The sequence below is a fragment of the Zootoca vivipara genome, chromosome 1 (assembly GCF_963506605.1).
Source record: "Zootoca vivipara chromosome 1, rZooViv1.1, whole genome shotgun sequence".
NCBI lineage: Eukaryota > Metazoa > Chordata > Lepidosauria > Squamata > Lacertidae > Zootoca > Zootoca vivipara.
In genome coordinates, this window is record NC_083276.1 from 6,729,689 (window position 1) to 6,748,052 (window position 18,364).

Below are 18,364 nucleotides of genomic sequence, written 5' to 3' on the forward strand. Positions count from 1 at the left end.
TTATCCATAAACGGCTCCTCAGCCGGAAAGCAGCAGCATCCAAGAAGCAGCTGTGGTGCTCACACATTAGGACCCAAATGCACAACCCTTAGAAGAGAGTCTTAAACATCCACAAAGCATGTTTGTCCAAGCACCTAGCTACTGCAAGGTAAACAAAAGATGCCCAATGTAATCATAAAATAGGCTTTTATTCCATAAATCATCAGTGTTTAAAGTATCTGTTCATCTTGAGACATTCTGTCAGTGCTTGGATACAATGAAAGCTTAATGAAGAACAGTTTATAAGCAGTCAACACAAATTTACTGAATCCCGCAAGCAAGATAGCTGATGTTTCATCATGGTTCCGGCCATACGCACAAGCTCACACCGTTCTGTGCCTTGGGAAGGATTTTCTGCAGGGATCTGTACGTTCATGGTCACAATTCTGTTGAAGGAAAAGATTAAAATGACACAAACATTCAAATATTGGGGAAAGCGCTATGTTCTCATCCAAGGGGAAGAGACAAATCACACAAATGTTTTGAAGATACTGTGTCCAACTGGCAAAAAAAAAAAAAAAGCCTGTCCCCTTTAGAGAGAAAAATCAAACAGTACATAGCTAACACCATACAATTAAAGGAATTATTTGCACATAATAGAATGCATAAGCTGAGAATACAGAAAAGAGCTACTGAGCTTGGGTGGAAGCCAAAACTAAACATTTGCTTCTGCAATACACCATTACTATTTGTAATCTTAACATGAGTTAAAAAGAATAAAGGCTATATTGACTTGTAACATCAAAGTGAAACAAGTTGTCATCCTAAAATAGTAATTATATACAGGGAAATTAATACTAGCAAATTGCATATTTTACATACTAAAACCCAGGTAGACAGATACAGATCAAAGGGTTGTGTGAACAGAACCAGCTCACATAACTTTTCTCTGCCCTTCTACCTCCCCCCCCCCCCAATTCCCATTGGTGGTTGTCCTGTATAGCTATGAGTAGGAAGGAATCAGCTGAACCAAGGCAGTAGACAAAGCTATACAATGTGGTATTTTTAGGTGTTTCCCAAGCAGCATGGGATTAATCAGCCACATCCCTCCAGGAGGATGTCAACCAAACTTAAATCACCCTATGCAGAGCTATTTCTGAGATCACATTGCTTTTCTTTGCAAAATGCCTGGTTTCTCATTAAACACAAAAAATATTAGCAACTTTGACTGACCAGGCTCTTAGCTATCCATTCCGACAGGCATCCAGGGACCTCCTTACAAGGAGCATTCCACAAAGAAGAAAAAAACCAGCAATGAAAATCAGTCTAGCTGCTTTTTCATTTGCTGCTGCTTGCAGCGAGGATGGAAGAAAAAGTGCCATTATTCCACACAAGCAGAGCTTTACAGAGGAAAAACATTGGGATGCCTATGATTGGATTTTACTTGTGTGTTGGACTAGCTCCATAAGGATTAGCACTTAGAGAATGAGTTCACTATCAGCATATATGATTATTCAATTCTGACACAACAAAGCACAAAAGGCAACATGCAAATTAAGGGGAGGGAAAAACCTTCACACTACATAGCAAGCAAATATTGAGAAATTATCTTACCTTTCCAGATAGCTTGGTGGATAAACAAAACACTGATTTCCAAATGCTCTCTGGAACAGGACGGTAAGCAACTTGAAAGGCACCTAGCAAATAGAAAAAGAAGTTACAACTCTAGAAAGCCTGGCTGTTTTCCCCCTAGGCATTCCCTCTGCTCTAACGCTTCTGCACAAATGGCAATATCTGTATTCCAAGTTGCCTGGTTCAATAAATTATAGTAAAATCCTCCAGCAGCTGACAGTGCCTATTCCTTCTCTATACTGCTGTCATTACCAGTCTAGACCCTCTTATAGCTCAGTCGGTAGAGTGTGAGGCTCTTAATCTTAGATCCCTGCCTTGCAGAGGGTTGGGCTAGAAGATCCTTGTGGTCCCTTCTCTACAATTCTATTATCAATGTGCACATTACTGCTTTCAGCATTAAAGGGCACCAACTGGTAATATAAAGTTTTCTTCTAGTTGTGGTGTTATGGAGCTAGAATACTGCTCTGGAGAGGCAGCAATTGAGAGACCAGAACCTGGAGAAAAACAGAAGGAAGGTGCCTGAATCACTGTTTGCAAGACAGATTTTTTTTTGGGGGGGGGTGCTCAGGCTGGAACAAGTATTATACCTTTGGCATTATCATAACATTCACAGCAGCATGTAAATTATTTATGATGTATTAATTTTAAAATGCATTTTAAAAGGTATCTGTTCAAACTATATTTCCAAGTTTCTAAAAACTGTTAATGTCCAATTTAGCCAGATCAGTAACTGGAGGGACACCCAAAACTTTTCCAGGATTCTCTAATCACTGTTCATCTCCATCTCAATCAAGTAGCCACGGAGAGCCTGGCATGACAAAAATATGTTACAGCTGCTATAGAGCTGAACTGCTTTTTCTTTCTTTGGAAAAATCATTGTTAGTAGCTCTTATGGGCAGGAGAAAAGCAGTGAGCAGACAGCAGGAAAAAAGGCAGGCGGCAATGGTGGAGTGTGCAAGCAACAGGAATTTATTCAGCTGCTTCCTTCTTACCTTAGCACACAGTGGGTGGGACACACTCAGGTTTTGCAGATTAAAAGTGTTACTCTATGAAGTCTTAGCAGTCTTTCCCAATATATTTTTTGTGCCACAAAGCAGCAAGAGCTGTAGCCTATTCTTGGATATCACTTTTTAATATCTATATGAAGCTGCTGGGAGATATCATCAGGGGGTTTGGGTTGGGTGTTCATCAATATGCAGATGACACCCAGCTCTACCTCTCTTTCAAATCAGAACCAGTGAAGGCGGTGAATGTCCTGTGTGAGTGTCTGGAGGCGGTTGGAGGTTGGATGGCAGCTAACAGATTGAGGTTGAATCCTGACAAGACAGAAGTACTGTTTTGGGGGGATAGGGGGCAGGCGGGTGGGGGGGGACTCTCTGGTCCTGAATGGGGTAACTGTGCCCCTGACGGACCATGTCTGCAGCCTGGAAGTCATTTTGTACTCACAGCTGTCCATGGAGGCACAGGTTAATTCTGTGTCCAGGGCAGCTCCATCTGGTACGCAGGCTGAGACCCTACCTGCCCGCGGACTGTCTCGCCAGAGTGGTGCTTGCTCTAGTTACCTCTTGGTCCAGTATACCTGAAGGAGCGTCTCCACCCCCATCATTCAGCCTGGACACCGAGGGCCTTCTGGCAGTTCTCTCATTGCGAGAAGTGAGATTACAGGGAACCAGACAGAGGGCCTTCTCGATAGTGGTGCTTGCCCTGTGGAACACCCTTCCATCAGATGTCAAGGAAATAAGCAGCTATCCTATTTTTAAAAGACATCTGAAGGCAGCCCTCGACTGGGAGCCACCCAGAGTGGCTGGGAGAAAGCCAGATGGGCGGGGTATAAATAAATATATTATTATTATTATTATTATTATTATTATTATTCAAACTATGATAATAAAAGCAGTCTTGTGATGAAATGCAGCATGGGAGCTGATTCACATTGAATTGGCTCACCTCTAACACAACAGCAGTTAATGTTTTTGCATTGTGAGAGATTCTTGGGCTCTCAGGCATTCTGGTTTGAATACGAGGGAAAGCACATCTACTAGTTTGCTGGTCTGACTTTAACAGTAAATCAAGGTTTCACATAAGGAGGTTGAAATCAAAGCCTGCAGGGGGAGGGGGCAGCACACAAGCTCAAGCCTCATTCACATAACACCAAACAAAAACCCAACCCAACATGTAAACCAAGCCATTCATTCCTCCCATTGTGTTCACTGTGTTTCTTAAAAAAAAGTAGACTTTTACACATAGGTTAATAGCATGAATTTGTGTATTCAACTGTAGCCACTTTTTGTACCACAAACTCTGAGTTAGTACAATGTCCAAGGTTTTTTTTTAAAGAAACTGATGTCCAACAAGTTGATGCAGCCTACAGTGGCAACTGCCCAAGTCGAACATCTGAGCGTCTAAGGATAATTACTTCCTTTGAAGTGTACAACCCAGCTAGCGTCCCCCTCCCTAAAATAAAATCAGACACTCACACCTTGTTTCATTTAAGAACTGGGACATGAGGCAAAACAGAAGAGGAAAATAAAAATGCAGCTACATACATTTCCTTCCCTTCTTGGTGCCCAGGTTTATGAGGACCTATTCAGATATATGCTAGCTAGAACAAATAACCTAAGTTAAGCCTAATTGCGTAACAAAAACCAAAAGCATCAGAACTGAGTCTCCCAACAGACATCAAACAGCATTCACTACACGAAGGACAGCATGTCAGCTATGATATGAAGTACTAATTTGCTATGTGATACAAGTTTATTTTACAAAGACACAGAATACTCTTGTGATAGTTCGGTCTTTATTATTTTCATATTATGTAAGGATTGAAGTTCACACCCCATTCCCACCCATCTACCTAGCAGGGTCGCTTTAATAATAGCTGTCTACTAGCAGGCAATGTCTATGGCTGGAGTATTTGGTTTACCTACAGTGCAGCTGTGTTTCCTCCCCCAACTGCAATCACAATGCAAAAAAATACACTGTACTGCGTATATCGGGATCAACTATTCAGAGCCAGTGCTAAGACCCACCGTCTCAGTCGTAGTTTACAGCCATCTTGTCTGCGGCATCAACATATAAAGTGCAGCAGCCCTCACTCAGCTGTCCCGCTCATCCTATGTGCCGTGCGGATTATCTTCCTCTTGAGTTAGATAGCCCAGCTTCACAACGGCGGCAGCATCCTCCGTTACATGCCATTTGGCACCACAGGGTCCTTTGCAAGGTGCTCCCAAGTTTATTTGTCATCGCCATGCTGAACGCGTCCCTCTGATGCCTCATTGGGTTAAGTTTCAAAGAAAGAAATTGCTGCTGGAATAATAGATACAAAGTATCAGCATTTTGTACAAGAGCTTATAGACCCCAGCTCAGTATGAACTTGCCACCCCTTTCTCAATCAATTCTGTCCTATTATTCCCCTTGTCAAATCAGAACCAACAGTCTGCTCATGGCATGCAAAGGTCTTTGCATGTGGGACACTTTTCCAACAAGGTAACAGTTTTAGAAAAAGGGAGAAGCTCCTGCCAAATTAGGTAGGAGCTCACTCATCCACTTAAACTCAGTATGAATCAATGAAGATTTTCTGCTTGGGTGTTCAGCCCATCATGTCTTGGCCTGCTAGATAGGAAGGTTCTACATGGCTTAAGGATCTATCTCTTTTTGACTTTGAATTCTCTTTCCACATGTTAAAGGGAGGCTGCCCTACTGTTTGAAAACCACTGTCCTGGGTAGTCAAGTGCAAGCATCCATAAATACAGTCAAGCGTGACCAGCAGTTACTAATGGTCTCTTTCTGGCAATTCCTAGATGTCCTGGACCAGGCATTCCCAAACTGCGGCCCTCCAGATGTTTTGACCTACAATTCCCATGATCCCTAACTAACAACCAGTGGTCGGGGAAGATGGGAATTGTAGTCTAAAACATCTGGAGGGCCTAAGTTTGGGGGTGCCTGTCCTGGACAAAGCAAGATACACTACCTCATTTGCATTCTTTGCAGACATTCTTCAAAACAGGTTGGAAAGAGACTCTACTCTCTCTCTCTCTCTCTCTCTCCAAGTTCTCTGACACACACAAAGAAGGAGCCTGCCTCTTTTAGTACCTCATTTGGAAGATATTACAAGCATCTCTCTTGCTGTTTCCAGTGTGTTGAGAAAGTCCAGTGTAGGTGAAAAGCTGACTCAGCTCCTTCCCATGTGTGCCAGAGGATTCTGTGTAGGAGAGGAGCCAGTGGCCAATACAAATGGCTCACTACTACTAAGCCCAGCAATTTGTGGAGCCCTGCTTAAAACCTTCATGAACAGTCCTGTATTTTCTGTATCCAACCTGCAAAAAGAAACACCTAGCAAGTTAGCCACAGGTGGCAGAATTAAGCTACTGTAAATTACAAAGGAGGAAGGACATCCTCTCCCCACCCCATTCCAACTTGTGTGTCACAGATGACAAGATGACTATGCAGCCAGAAGTATGATGAATATCTACCTCATTCTCTGTAAATGTCACAACTGTTTTATTTTGTGTTGATTTGAAAACTGGTGTAAATTTCTATTGCTTGCAAATCCTTCTTAACTAAAACAATTTAAATACTGTGAAGGAGGTGCCGGCATATTTCCCCCTACAAATATCAAACAAGTGCTTCTTGAAAGTGGGGTACAAGATGGAGTTCAAACTGGTGGAAGTACAAAAGTAAATTATACAATATACTTAAGCTCATATGAAATACTTCTAGGAAACCATATAAGAAACAATTCCTTTCATACAATGGATGAAACTGCTCAGTAGCAATGTTCTCTGTTCAAAATGATAGGGCATTAATGATTTAATATTCAGCACATTTTTTCGACCAAAAGCAAACCCAAATAGCTAATTAATGAAGCTGGCCCAAACAATCTTAACTGAACCAAAATGTTTCCACCTACAGACCCAGCATTTCAAAAAGCGAAAAACCAGAGACTAAAACCCCAATACAGTGGTACCATGGTTTATGAACTTAATCTCTTCCAGAACTCCGTTCTCAAACCAAAGCGGTCTTAAACCAAGGCGTGCTTTCCCCTTTCCCCCTCTGTTTGTGTCTGGCTGCTCTCCAACCTATGGGTTGGCAAACCAAGGCCTGGGGGCCAGATCCGGCCCAATTGCCTTCTAAATCCGGCTTGCGTATGGTCCGGGAATCAGCGTGTTTTTACATGAGTAGAATGTGTGCTTTTATTTAAAATGCATATCTGGGTTGTTTGTGGGGCATAGGAATTCGTTCATTTTTTCTCCAAAATATAGTCCAGTCCCCCGCAAGGTCTGAGGGACAGTGGACCAGCCCCCTGCTGAAAACGTTGGCTGACCCCTGCTCCAACCTGTTCTGCTCTCAGTCATCCAGTGGCAGCAGGGAGGTGAGTTTCCTGAACTCCCACCAGAGAGAGAAGATGGTCCTGCTTCACATTTTGGTGTTAAGTTGGCTGGGAGAGGTAAAGATTGATGACGGTCTGCCCAGGTTGGATGCTTGAGTTTCTGCTTCTGTTCAGAGGCTGCTACCTTTCTTCACTGCTTCTTCGATCCGAGGTCTCAGCGCTGACAGAGAGATGAGAATTGCTTCCTCGGTCCTGATGGTGCGGCTGCCCTGCCCCGGACAGGTGTTCAAATAAAAGTCAAACAAGGTGCTTGGATCTGTGACCTCCAGGTTTAGGTCCATGTCCACGCTTGCCTCCAGGCCTTGCAAGCCTCCGAAAACTATCAGAGCATGTCTGAAAGGAGGCAGAGTTGCCTGGTCCACAGAGGCCCCTCGCTCAGAGGTTCCAATGGAGAGATCGTAGCCTTCTTTATATGGGGACTCAGCAAACACAGCACTCAGACAGGATGCCAAGCGGACACTGTAGCCCCAGTAGAGCCCAGAAGTAGTTCGGGGCTGGTGCGATGAAACGACCACCCCCTTCTGTGTTTTGCTCTCTGGATTTTGCTGTGGGTTGAGACGCACTGTAACACGAAGGCCTGCCTCCAACTGCTTATCGATCTGTACCTCCTTTTGCATTCCACAGTTCACAAAGGATCCCCGACCAGGCTTGGTGGGCCGTGACAAAACCACTCCTTCCCGATACTCTGATTCCTCCCCTATCCGCACGTGGTGGGGGCTGTCTAAGGGGTTTAAGAGCCCTGCAAACTGGAGGTCCTGGTGTTTGGGGAAAAAAGACTTCCTAAGGTATTGGGGACATTCCAGGTACTGCAGAATCCGTGCCAGCTGCACACACGCCTGACCTCTCTTCTTGATCCCTTCAAATTCACCTTCCACCGTCTTTGAATCCTCCCCTTGCTCATCAAACACCACAATCTCGTCCACGCAGAAGATGACACAGGCCCTGGCAATCTGCCCGGCAAGGTAAGTCCGCAACTCTGCCGACTGGGCGTTGCTGAGAATGGAGCCTGGAAGGGCAACGCTGACCGTGTAGTTCCGTCCTTTATCTTCAATGGGCTTTTCCTCCTCTTTCTGTTTCTCTGTCACTTCCTGCATCATCTTCTTATCCAGTTTCCTCAACAGCTTCAGCTCCTTCCATTTCTTCATCTCCTCCTTCTTTTCCTGCTTCCATTTGCGCCAGTCCATTTTTCTGTCTTCTCCCTCCCGTAATCGCTTCGCCTGGCTTTTCTCCGCCATGTTCCACTCGTCCAATCACCATCCGACAGCTTCTGCAAAAGACACATTTAAGGTATTTTCATACCCTTTTAGTTTTATTTGACTATTAAAGTGAAAGCATTACCCTGTGTTTTAAACTGATATGAAAGCTAGGAGCTAAATGGCACCTTAAACCTATGTTATGGGCACAACAACAGAATGCCTAGGCGCGCTTTTTTTTTAATAACAAGAACACAAAGCTGAAAATGAATGAACTGCAGCTAAAATATTATGGTCCTTTCTCACATGGTCTAGTCCGTCCCCTGCCCACTCCCTAATATTCTTAAGAGGTTACAGGTAGGTAGCCGTGTTGGTCTGGATCGAAGTAAAATAAAAACATTCCTTCAGTAGCACCTTAAAGACCAACTAAGTTTTTATTTTGGTATGAGCTTTCGTGTGCATGCACTTCTGAAGAAGTGTGCATGCACACGAAAGCTCATACCAAAATAAAAACTTAGTTGGTCTTTAAGGTGCTACTGAAGGAATTTTTTTATTCTTAAGAGGGTCTCTTCTCCAGTCTTCAGAAAGTAGCTGGAAGTCAGGAGACAGAAAGAGGTCCCCCTTTCCTTCCACTCTGCAGTTTTAATCTGAAATCTTAGGCACAGTACTGCGCCCAGAGCTCAGAAACTGCTTGTGCTTATGAAATTCTGTCGCACAATGTGCCTAGAACAATGGGAGTTTCGAACACTGTCCCTAGTTCCATAATTACCATCCTGAACAACCAGTGCATTCATAAGGACATCTGGAGTGCAAAGAGTACAAGCACATAAAAGATGGGCCGAAGTGATTTAAGAAGCATGAATCCTAAGACAAGAGATAGGCCCTCATGAAATTTTATTTTATCCTCTTATAATCCTCAGTAAAAAGCTCTACTCATAATCATGGCAGAAGTTTCCACCCTACTGACGACAAAAAAGCACTCCTTTATGAAGCTACCTTCTTTTCATCACTTGGAAAGTTGATGGAGAGCACAAAATTCCTAATTCTTCTTCACATTTATAAAGAATTGTCCTTTTGTCAACAAGGTGGGAGGACTATTGCAGATCTTCTGTTGTTGTTTTTTTTAAAAAAAAACTAAGGATCTCTGAGCAACTTGCATTTACTAGAAATACAACACAGGCACAAAACGTCTGCACTACAAAGAAAGAACAGCTTGCTTCCCCTTGCAGCACAAACATCTCTTTATCCACATTGAGCAGTGGCTCACACAAGGCATATTGGAGGTATGAGATATGGTGGGGAGAGAGAAGCATACAGCATTTAGACTTGAGAGTAGTCCTTTCCTTGGGACAATTTTTCGGCTGCTTACTTATGAGTAAGCATGATAGGAGAGTGCTATTAAAGCTAATAAGCAACATTAATCCTGAAGAGGAAGTCAAGCTAGTCTTTAATAGAAAATGTTTTAATTCTGCACAGCTGAAGAAAGACAACAGCTGAAGCTTTTTGTGGGCTAGAACCCCTCTTCATCAAAGGACGAAAGTACTATTCTAGGTTGAAAGGTGCAGACATACATGGAATGAGGAGCGGAAGCTAAAAGCCAGCGGGGGTTCAAGCACAATAGAGCAGGGCCCTGCTGCTTTATGGACAGCCTCCACGCGTGTGCCCATCTGGGTAGATCTCACCCCTGATCCAAAAATGCATATCCCTCTCCATGAAAAGCGCCCCTGAGGCGCCACAGCTTACTGGAGCAAAAAAATTGAAAACGTTATAGCAAAGTAGGGTTACGACAAGGCCCTTTTCACGAGGAAGGTACAGCCATTAAGCACTTTCAAGAAATACGAGGGTGGGAGAAAAATATCCCGCGTTCCAGATCCTCGCGGGTGTAAACTTCATTCCCCTGGTCTATCAAAAGGAAGAGCGAGGGGGGGGAACCCGGAAGAGGAAGCCCCGCCCACTTACTGGCGGTCGCGCAAGTCCTGACGTCACACTCGGCTTCCGGTCCGCAGCCCCGCCCCCCTACGCAACGTTTACCTCAGCCCGTTGAAACAGTTTTCCGCGGTAACGGTTGCGGAGTTCGCGGCCCTCCTCGCCCGTCGACATTCGCCACACAAAATGTGGCTGTTTTTAAGCCAATGGACGGAGGTCACATTCTCCCCCCCACACACACATTAAAAGGCCTCACCGCACCCACACCTACCTTGGCTTCGTTTGTCTCGGGCCTCCGCCGGGGCCGCTCCTCAGCTCCCCTTCACCTCCAGCCGTCTCAACGAAATGGGACCGAGACGTGACTGAAGAGCGCACAAAATGGCGCCTGGCGAAGGCGGTGGGGAGGAAAATAATAATGAAACCATCACGGCCGGAGGACGCATGCGCGTTAGGACTCTGCTTTCTCTTCGCCGCCTCCGCAAGCTTCTGTTGGCCCCGCCCTCCACCTTTCCGTTTTCATGAGACAGGCGCAGGCAGCCAATCACCTCCCGCCATTCCTCTTCATTCTTCCCCCCCCCTGCCCACCCGCTCCTTAGATTCCTGCCCCGCCAAGTCCTCCTCCAATCTCCTCTCGCGGCGCTTCACATCCGGCCCCTGCAAGCCTCTCGCTCGCTTCCCCTTCTCAGCCCAGGGAGGCGGGGCGGCTGGAAACTTTGACTTCACTCCCTTTTTTAAGCCCCCGGTCGTCCAACGGCGCTTCGCCATTCCTCGGTTTGGACCAATGAAAAGTCTTTGAGGATGGGGAGGGGGAGTAGATGGGGGAGAAAGGTGGGCGGGGAAACGAAGAACAAGAAGAAGATGAAGTCGGGTGTGGGTGGGGCGGAGGAAAGCGGCCGCCCAATCGCGACACGGAGAGATGCCCTTCCGCAGTCCAATGAAAGGCGGGAGATGCGCGCGGCGCCCAACAAGGGCGGGGCAGAGCGCCCCCTCGAGCGTCACGGGCGGGGAGGGGGCCCCGCGAGGGGAGGAGCCAATGGGAGGCCGCGCAGCGCAGATCCTGCTCAACAGCTTGTTATTTGGGTGTTGAGCCGCGGAAGGCAGCAGCGCTGGACGAGGGAGTCCCGTCCGTCCGTCCGTCAGTCAGAGAGCCAGAGCGCGCGAGCTGCCGGGCTGCCGGGGGCGGGGAAGAGGCGGAGCTGAGGCGCGAGACGACAGGCCCGGCCTCCTTCCCCACCTCCCTCCCTCCCTCCCTCCCTCCCCGCTGCCGCCGCTCGCTCCGTCGTTGTCGTCGTCGTCCTTCGCCGTCGCCGCCGCTTGTTTCCTGCTCGGGGTCGGACGGCGGAGACGCGCCCACGTCTTATACCGTACCGCGCGGAGGAAGGAAACGGGCAGCCGCCGCCGCCGCCGGATCCTCGTCGGCGGTGAGTTGGTGGCGGGGTTGAGGGGGCCTGGCCGGGCTGCTGCTGGAACTCGGGATCCCCTCCGGAGGGTGCGGGAGGGCCCTGGCGGCATCCTCCTCCTGCTCCTCTAATGCCTGACCGGCGGCGGGGGCCAAGGGAGGCGGAGGAGACGCGCTGCCTTCTGCCTCCTTCCCCTCACGGAGGAGCAACAACACCGGCCAAGTCTTCCTTCCTCTTGCCACACTTTGAGCAGCTCTCTTTCCCCGCCACATCTGGATGAGGCCCCCTTCAGCTCGGGGCGGGCCTCCTTCCCATTACTTCTCTTTTCTCTTCTCCCCCCCCCAAAAGAAAGCCCTTCGTCAGTTGCCTTGGCCTTCCTCGGAGGGGGGGGGTTGGAGGGGTTCTTGCCCTCCCTCCCCCCGCTTGCCATCTCCTTGTTTGGGGGGCCGAGGCGACTGTGTGTTGGGGAGCTGTTGGGGTGGGCCGGGAGGCCAGGGGGAAGAAGGGGGTTCCTAGAGGCCAAGGCCTAGAAGAGGGGTGAGTTTTTTAATCGGGTGGGTGGGAAAGGGGGGGGGAATGTGTTTCCTTTCGGAGTCCATAGGGGAAAGAGGAGGTTTTCCAAAACAGCACGAATTTTGTTTTCACTCTTGGGGGCGGAAGGAGGAGGGCTTCGGCATATGGGGAAGTGCGTTTAAAAGGAATGGGGCTTGTTTCGAGCAAGGCCTGGATGTGAATCGTAGTGGAAACTAAGTGCAGGGGGTGGGGAAAGAAGGCATGAGGTGCCTTTCAGCGTTGCAAGGCAGAAGAGTGATTTTGCTAAGCGGGTGAAGGGGATGTTGCCGACAACTTGCTGGAGCCCTGTGCACCCTTGGGTGCAAGTCCCACTTGAGTACATACTTTTGAGTAAACATAGAGAGGATCAAGCTGGAAGTCATAAATGGAGGGTGTGTCTGCATTTGACTGGCCTGTCAGCCTCCCCTTTGCCAGGCAGCATTTTTACCTTCAGATATATTTTTGTCTGTCTTTTCAGATTTAAGAAAGCTGAGAGGGGGGCTGAAGATCCTGGCTTCCTGGGATTGCTCCTGTTTCTTGATCATCCTCTTGCTTCCTTTAAGTGAATGTCTTCTCCGTGGCCTTAGAGTTTCTTTTCTTGGCAGGCTGAAGAGAAAAAGGATGGATGACAGTTACTGACGGGGGATGCAGAGATGAGCAAGAGGGAGCTGAAATAGAGAGAAGGTAGCAGCATCAGCTACTTCTCAACCAGAACTCCAAATTTCCTGCTTACTACTTTTCAGCACTTTCCTTCTCCTTGTCAGTATGAGGCCTGGAATGGGTGTTCTACAGATGCAGAAGTTGTGTGTTATGTACACTAAGGAGAGGATTGTGTTTTCATAATTGACCATTGACATCATAGTTTAAGTTCTTGCTCTTCAGTTCTGTCACTTTTTTCTAATTACGTGTATTAATATTACCATTTTCTCATTGTTTTCTAGATTTTTCTTTAACTGTGGTAAAGAGAAAACTTCTGAGCTGGAATCCCTCAAATAACCTTCAAAGATGAAGGTAAATCTGTTTCTCAACTTCTCAATTTTCCCTTTCTTCTGTTCTCTAGCCTGCTAATGATTTTGTATTGCTATGATTATTTTCCTTCAATGTTAAAAGTACATCATCCTGTTGAATACATATTTAGTGAAATGTGGTTCATATGCCACTGCTAAGAAGATTACCTTTTGCTGAACAGCCACATATCTCTGCAAACCCTGTGAACAATTTAATATTACAGTATAGAAATACAGTCGCATAAAATAGGATGTTGCCTCACACCAGGTCAAACTATTGATTCGTCTAGGCTATTACTGGCTATCCACCATCTCAAGCAGAGGTCATTTCTATTTCATGCTACCTGATGCTGGAAATTGAAGTTGGTACCCTCTGCATTTAAAGCATGGAAGAAAATGTTTTTATTTGCAGTTCCAAAATGGTGGCAAGAATTTTGTTTTACTTATGTGTACTCACTGGGAAGCTACTTTCCAGCTCTGGAAATAAATAAATTGAGACATCTCCTAATCTGGTTCTTTACTTTCAATAACTTTTATATCAGTGACATCAATGCTAAAATTCTTGCTTACATTGTGTTTCAAACGTTTCTCGGAAAAGTCGAAATTGCTGTTTTCCACTATGGTGTACTGGGAATAGGAAGTGAAATTGTATCCCTGCCCACTCACTTGCTGGGTTGTAAGATTGTTCGCTAGTTGTTACTTGCTGTTAAATACATCACTATTCAGTGCTACTTGTTCGTTAGCGATTACTTATCATTAAAAAGGTCACTATTCAATGATACTAATTCATTGAACAGAAGTACAGTATGGTCAAAGTTGATCAAAGTGAAAGTACATAAAACACTGCCTTATACTTATTTTCTAATGAATTAAGCCCTAATTGTTGGACTAAGGCTGCAATCTAATGCACACTTACCTGGGAACTACCCTGTTGAAATGTGCTGTTAAAGTATTTTCTAATAAATGGGCTGTTAAGCTGGCAAATGATGCAGTGTTGTATCAGTAGTCAAAACATTGTTAACCTCTGCTGTTCTGTATCCAGGTGTTTGGTTTTTTGGGAGTGCAGCTTTTGGAAAAAGTGAACAGGAAACTAAGGAAAATTAGTGTTGCATTCTATCCTCATTAAACAACAATTGGGCTTGTTTTTTTCCCTTTCAACTGTACATGAGAAATGTATTCCTAAACAAAAAGTTACTTTTGGTATGTCTGCCTGAGAAACCACTTGTTGCCAGTAAGACTTAAAATCCACTGGCTGAAGCAGCAGCTGCCAAATTTTGTGTTTACAACTGCAATATTTGAATACTGTGCACTTCTTCAAAGACTTGTAGGATTATTTTTAGTGTTTCCAGTGTGTACTGTTAAGTATTGGTCACTGCAAGGTGCTGTCCAAATAGTAGATGACAAATGGTATAAAGATTTGGGTTAATCTATATGGTATCTTAGTAAAAGCAAAACACAAAAACCAAGCCCTTTCTCATTTTGGTGACTAGAGTTTTTCTGAATGGATAAACTAAATGCAATAGATTCTAAAGACTTGTTGGGTCAGAGTAAACCTGCGTGCATATGCAACTCCGCTGATTGCCAGCGGCAGGTCTTAGTCTGTCAGTTACTTCCTGGAGACTTAAAAGTTTTTCATCGTGCTTTTGTTATGATTAAGCTTAAAGTTGTGCCAAGAGAGAAGTGTGCTTGAATGCATACCCTTTGACCATTTTTCGCTCTTTCTTCAGGCAGCAGATGAGCCTGCCTACCTGACAGTTGGGACTGATGTCAGTGCCAAATACCGGGGTGCCTTCTGCGAGGCAAAAATTAAGACGGTAAAAAGGCTGGTGAAAGTCAAGGTAAGAGAGAGCACTCATTAGCCATAGGTCGTTCACATCACCTATTTCCTTAGATACTTTTAGCTAGGGACCCAGGGACCTTCTGCATGAAAGTGCATGCATCCTGCTGCTAAGGAAGCCCAGCCCAAAAAGGCACCCTGTGGAAATAAGAAGCTTGCCAAAATGTAAGGTAGCATCATTACAGCATTGGGGTCGGGGAGAGAATCGGGAAAACCCTGCATTTCCCCCTTGGGTATGTGCAGCTTCATTTTAGGATTCTGTCTTTGCTGAAGAGCAGGTTTTTTGTTTTTGTTTAAAAAAAAGAAAGAAAAATCAATCAACAATTTGTGGTTACTATAAATTTGATGGGGCTTTTTTGTAAATACTGAAATGAGTAAGGCTTCACCTGTATGATATCTAGAAATTCAGCTTTGAAAATAAATTCATTTCTGAAGTGTTTCCATTAAGGGTATCTTCTAGCAATGGAGTGGACGGGTCTACAGTTGCTGGATCGTTAAGAGAGCTTTCTAATTGGTGTAATCTGCTGTGTTATCAAAGAGACAGGCTTATGGCTAAGTTGCTGGTGTAGCAGGAATTGTGATTTGCTCAGTCATTGATCAAGAGAAAGCAAATCTCTAATGGATCTGAGTTAATGGATCAGTTGCATGTGAAGCCATGGTCATGTTGGTATTTTGCCTCACAAGAGTCTCATGGCACCTTTTAAAAGGCTCACAGATTTAGACTGCAGTCTTGTGCGCACTTTCAAGTCCCAGCAACCATAACTGGACATCCTTTTGAGTGAAAATGTGTATGATTGTCCTGTTGTTGTGGCATAAACTTCAGTTAGCTAAAACGTGTTCTTCTTTGATTTGTGTCGAGTTTCAATGTACTGCACTGTATGTAAAAAATGGATCTACTAAGGAATCATCTCTGGTGTCCCCCGTCCCTCAGATCATTTATTGACCTGACTTTGCAATCAGACAAATACCATATATTCTATTGATAGTATGATATCAAATTTCTTGCTGTTTCCATAGTTGTGCTACCATTTTATTTGATGCTTTTAATAAAAGCAAGCTTCCATGTTTGAAAAAATCTTACTTAGAATAAAGTTCTACTCTGCATGCTGGCATATAGGGTGAGATCCGATATCACAGCAATGTGCATGTTTGGACTTCCTCCCCTTCTGCACCCACCCCCATTTGGATCTGGAAAGTCCTCATACCTGCTGGGGAATAATTTAGGGAGAAACCTACTGGCGCATAAAAGTCTTGTGTGCACACATGAAAGTCCATTGCTCAAGGGGGCTGACGTTGAATCTCACAGTAAATGACATGCATTTTTTTAAAACCTCTTTGCAAGTGAAATTGTTTTCTTTAAAATCCCTCTCAAAATATGCAGGTGACCTTAAAACAGGATAATTCAACACAGTTGGTGCAAGATGACCAAGTGAAAGGACCTTTAAGGGTATGTATGCATGTTTCCAAAAGTTATCAGTAAATTCAAAAAAACTGCAGTTAAATGCCTGATTCACAGTGAGCCAAATGACGACAGCATTCCTGTTTGACTTTAGTTCTTATATTCATGCATATGTTTTTTCACTGAAATATTAAAGTGAAGATCTACAAATAGTTCAGTCAAAAAACTGAGGAAGCAATTAACTACGAAAGGAAAACTACGAAATTAACTGTATAAAGTAGAATATTTCAGTGCAATGTTTATGTAACCATTCCTCACTTCAGAAACTTGATACAAAGTTTCTGAGTCCAAAAGCTTGGCCTTCCATGGGATAATTTTCAGTCTTGGTTCCATGATAGTACCGACTGACTATTCAGCTGACAATGAAACACACCCAGGTCCCACTTCAGAGGACAGTCATTGCACTTAAGTGCTGTTGAAATAAAAAGCCTTTAAGTGCAACATCTAAGGGCATTGGCTTCTTTAGTCTTGAAAGACTTTACTGCTGAGAGGGAGAGTCAAAGTCTGCTAAGGAAAAAGTGTGCTGGATGCATCCATTGCTCTGTGTGAAGTGGGAAGGCCCCAAACAACTATTATTCTCTCTGCTGCTCAATGAGCAGTGGTATTATCCTGAGGGAGGGCATAAGGAGGCACAATCCGCACAACAGCTGATAATCTCACACAGCAAGAATCACACCCTTAGTCATGACTGAATGGGCAAAAGGAAGCCATGTATATGTACAGGCAACTATCCCACACTTGAATGCAGGATGCTGACTTGTCGTTCTGAAAGCAAATTGAAAAGAAGTACATGTAAGCATGCCCCAAATTCAAATCCAGGGGAGCAAAACTTGTGCCTTAGTGGTCGAAAGTTTGGGGAACACTTATGCACTGTTGGGTTTGAATTCAGGGTGTTGATCTGTACGAGAAACTGAATGTGGTTTCTAACATTATAGGTTGGTGCAACTGTTGAAACCAAGATGTCTGATGGATCGTTTCAAGAGGCCACTGTCAGTAAACTCACAGATGCAAGCTGGTATACTGTAGGTAAGTAGATTTCTGTGCCAAAGTAGATTTCACTGGCACTAAGATGTGCATAATTTCTTCCCTGTCCCAGATGGGCAGCGGTTTTTGAGCAAATCTCATATGACTTTTGTAACTTCCCAATAAAATACGATGTCTGTGTAGAGGAATATTGCCAAATGTTTAACAATGACTTAGAACTGGGAGGGAGGACATGGAGCCAACTAAAATACCTCAAGCCACACCCCTCGCCAGCCCTGCATGAGTCCTTTTGCCTGGCTGTAATGTGTCCTTGAACTCTGATGGTGATAATAATACTTGCTTTCTTGGATAGAGAGGGATGTGAGTGTGAACCAACTCTGCAGAAGCAAAAAAACAACAACACACATTTATTGCTGCACCTAGTATTGCCTCCGCTCTGCCTGTCACTGCCATGTGGCCCCCATAAGGTTGCCCAGAGGGGAGTGTGACCCTTGGGCTAAAAAAAGGTCCATGCTGCTTACATAGTGGTCTCTTCAGCATTAAAAAGCAATACATCAAAAGTGTCTGCTGGGTTGCTGAGTTAATCCATGATCAGTAGATGGATTGTACTACTTCAGATTGTACTTGTGGGTCCGTTGTACAAATGCCCAAATTATGCTAAAAACAGGTCCCCGAAATGTACCAGACTATCAACTTTTAGATTTCTCCTGCCTGCAGACTGAAGTGGTGTGGTTAAGCAACAGGTGCTTCATGTGGAGCTGCTCTGTTTTGTAAGGGATGGAGAACCTCTGGTCCTCCAGATGTTCCCATCATTTCTGAAAATTGGCTGGGGTTGTTGGGAGTTTCTCCAACAACATCTGGAGGGCTACAGGTCCCCTACCCCTGGTCTGAGGATGCCAGGCTTTGGGTTAGGAGCTCAGCCTCTTAGGAAAAACCAGGCTATGTGTATAAAGTGAGCACACAAGTTGAGAAAAGATAAGTGTAAACTACTTCCCTAGGGCTCATC

The 18,364-nt window shown here is 45.0% G+C and overlaps 2 protein-coding genes across 13 annotated transcripts in view; one reads left to right on the forward strand and one right to left on the reverse strand.

The window, feature by feature from the left end:
- Nucleotides 1-169: 169 nt before the first annotated feature.
- Nucleotides 170-10,618, reverse strand: LOC118079594 (putative methyltransferase C9orf114). Of its 8 annotated transcripts, none has more exons than XM_060271100.1 (5): nucleotides 10,391-10,618; nucleotides 6,947-8,267; nucleotides 4,641-4,914; nucleotides 1,594-1,676; nucleotides 170-425 (listed from the first exon to the last, which is right to left on the reverse strand). In XM_060271100.1, exon 2 carries the CDS (start codon nucleotides 8,233-8,235, stop codon nucleotides 7,111-7,113), a length of 1,125 nt encoding a protein of 374 aa, XP_060127083.1. In that variant the 5' UTR covers nucleotides 8,236-8,267; nucleotides 10,391-10,618; the 3' UTR covers nucleotides 170-425; nucleotides 1,594-1,676; nucleotides 4,641-4,914; nucleotides 6,947-7,110. The 8 variants fall into 8 exon arrangements, with proteins under 8 accessions (XP_060127083.1, XP_060127075.1, XP_060127058.1 ...); XM_060271092.1 differs by having other exon boundaries at nucleotides 4,641-4,917; XM_060271075.1 differs by having other exon boundaries at nucleotides 4,641-5,927.
- A 761-nt stretch (nucleotides 10,619-11,379) lies between these two features.
- Nucleotides 11,380-18,364, forward strand: part of ARID4A (AT-rich interaction domain 4A) — a 58,900-nt gene continuing 51,915 nt past the window's right edge. For 2 of the 5 annotated variants that reach the window (XM_060271117.1, XM_035103952.2), the window contains exons 1-5: nucleotides 11,380-11,540; nucleotides 12,550-13,082; nucleotides 14,806-14,916; nucleotides 16,297-16,362; nucleotides 17,310-17,400. In XM_060271117.1, coding sequence (XP_060127100.1) covers nucleotides 13,077-13,082; nucleotides 14,806-14,916; nucleotides 16,297-16,362; nucleotides 17,310-17,400 — 274 coding nt within the window. In that variant the 5' untranslated portion in view covers nucleotides 11,380-11,540; nucleotides 12,550-13,076. The remainder of the gene's footprint in view (nucleotides 11,541-12,549; nucleotides 13,083-14,805; nucleotides 14,917-16,296; nucleotides 16,363-17,309; nucleotides 17,401-18,364) is intronic. The other 3 variants (XM_035103934.2, XM_060271136.1, XM_035103943.2) reach the window with 3 other exon arrangements.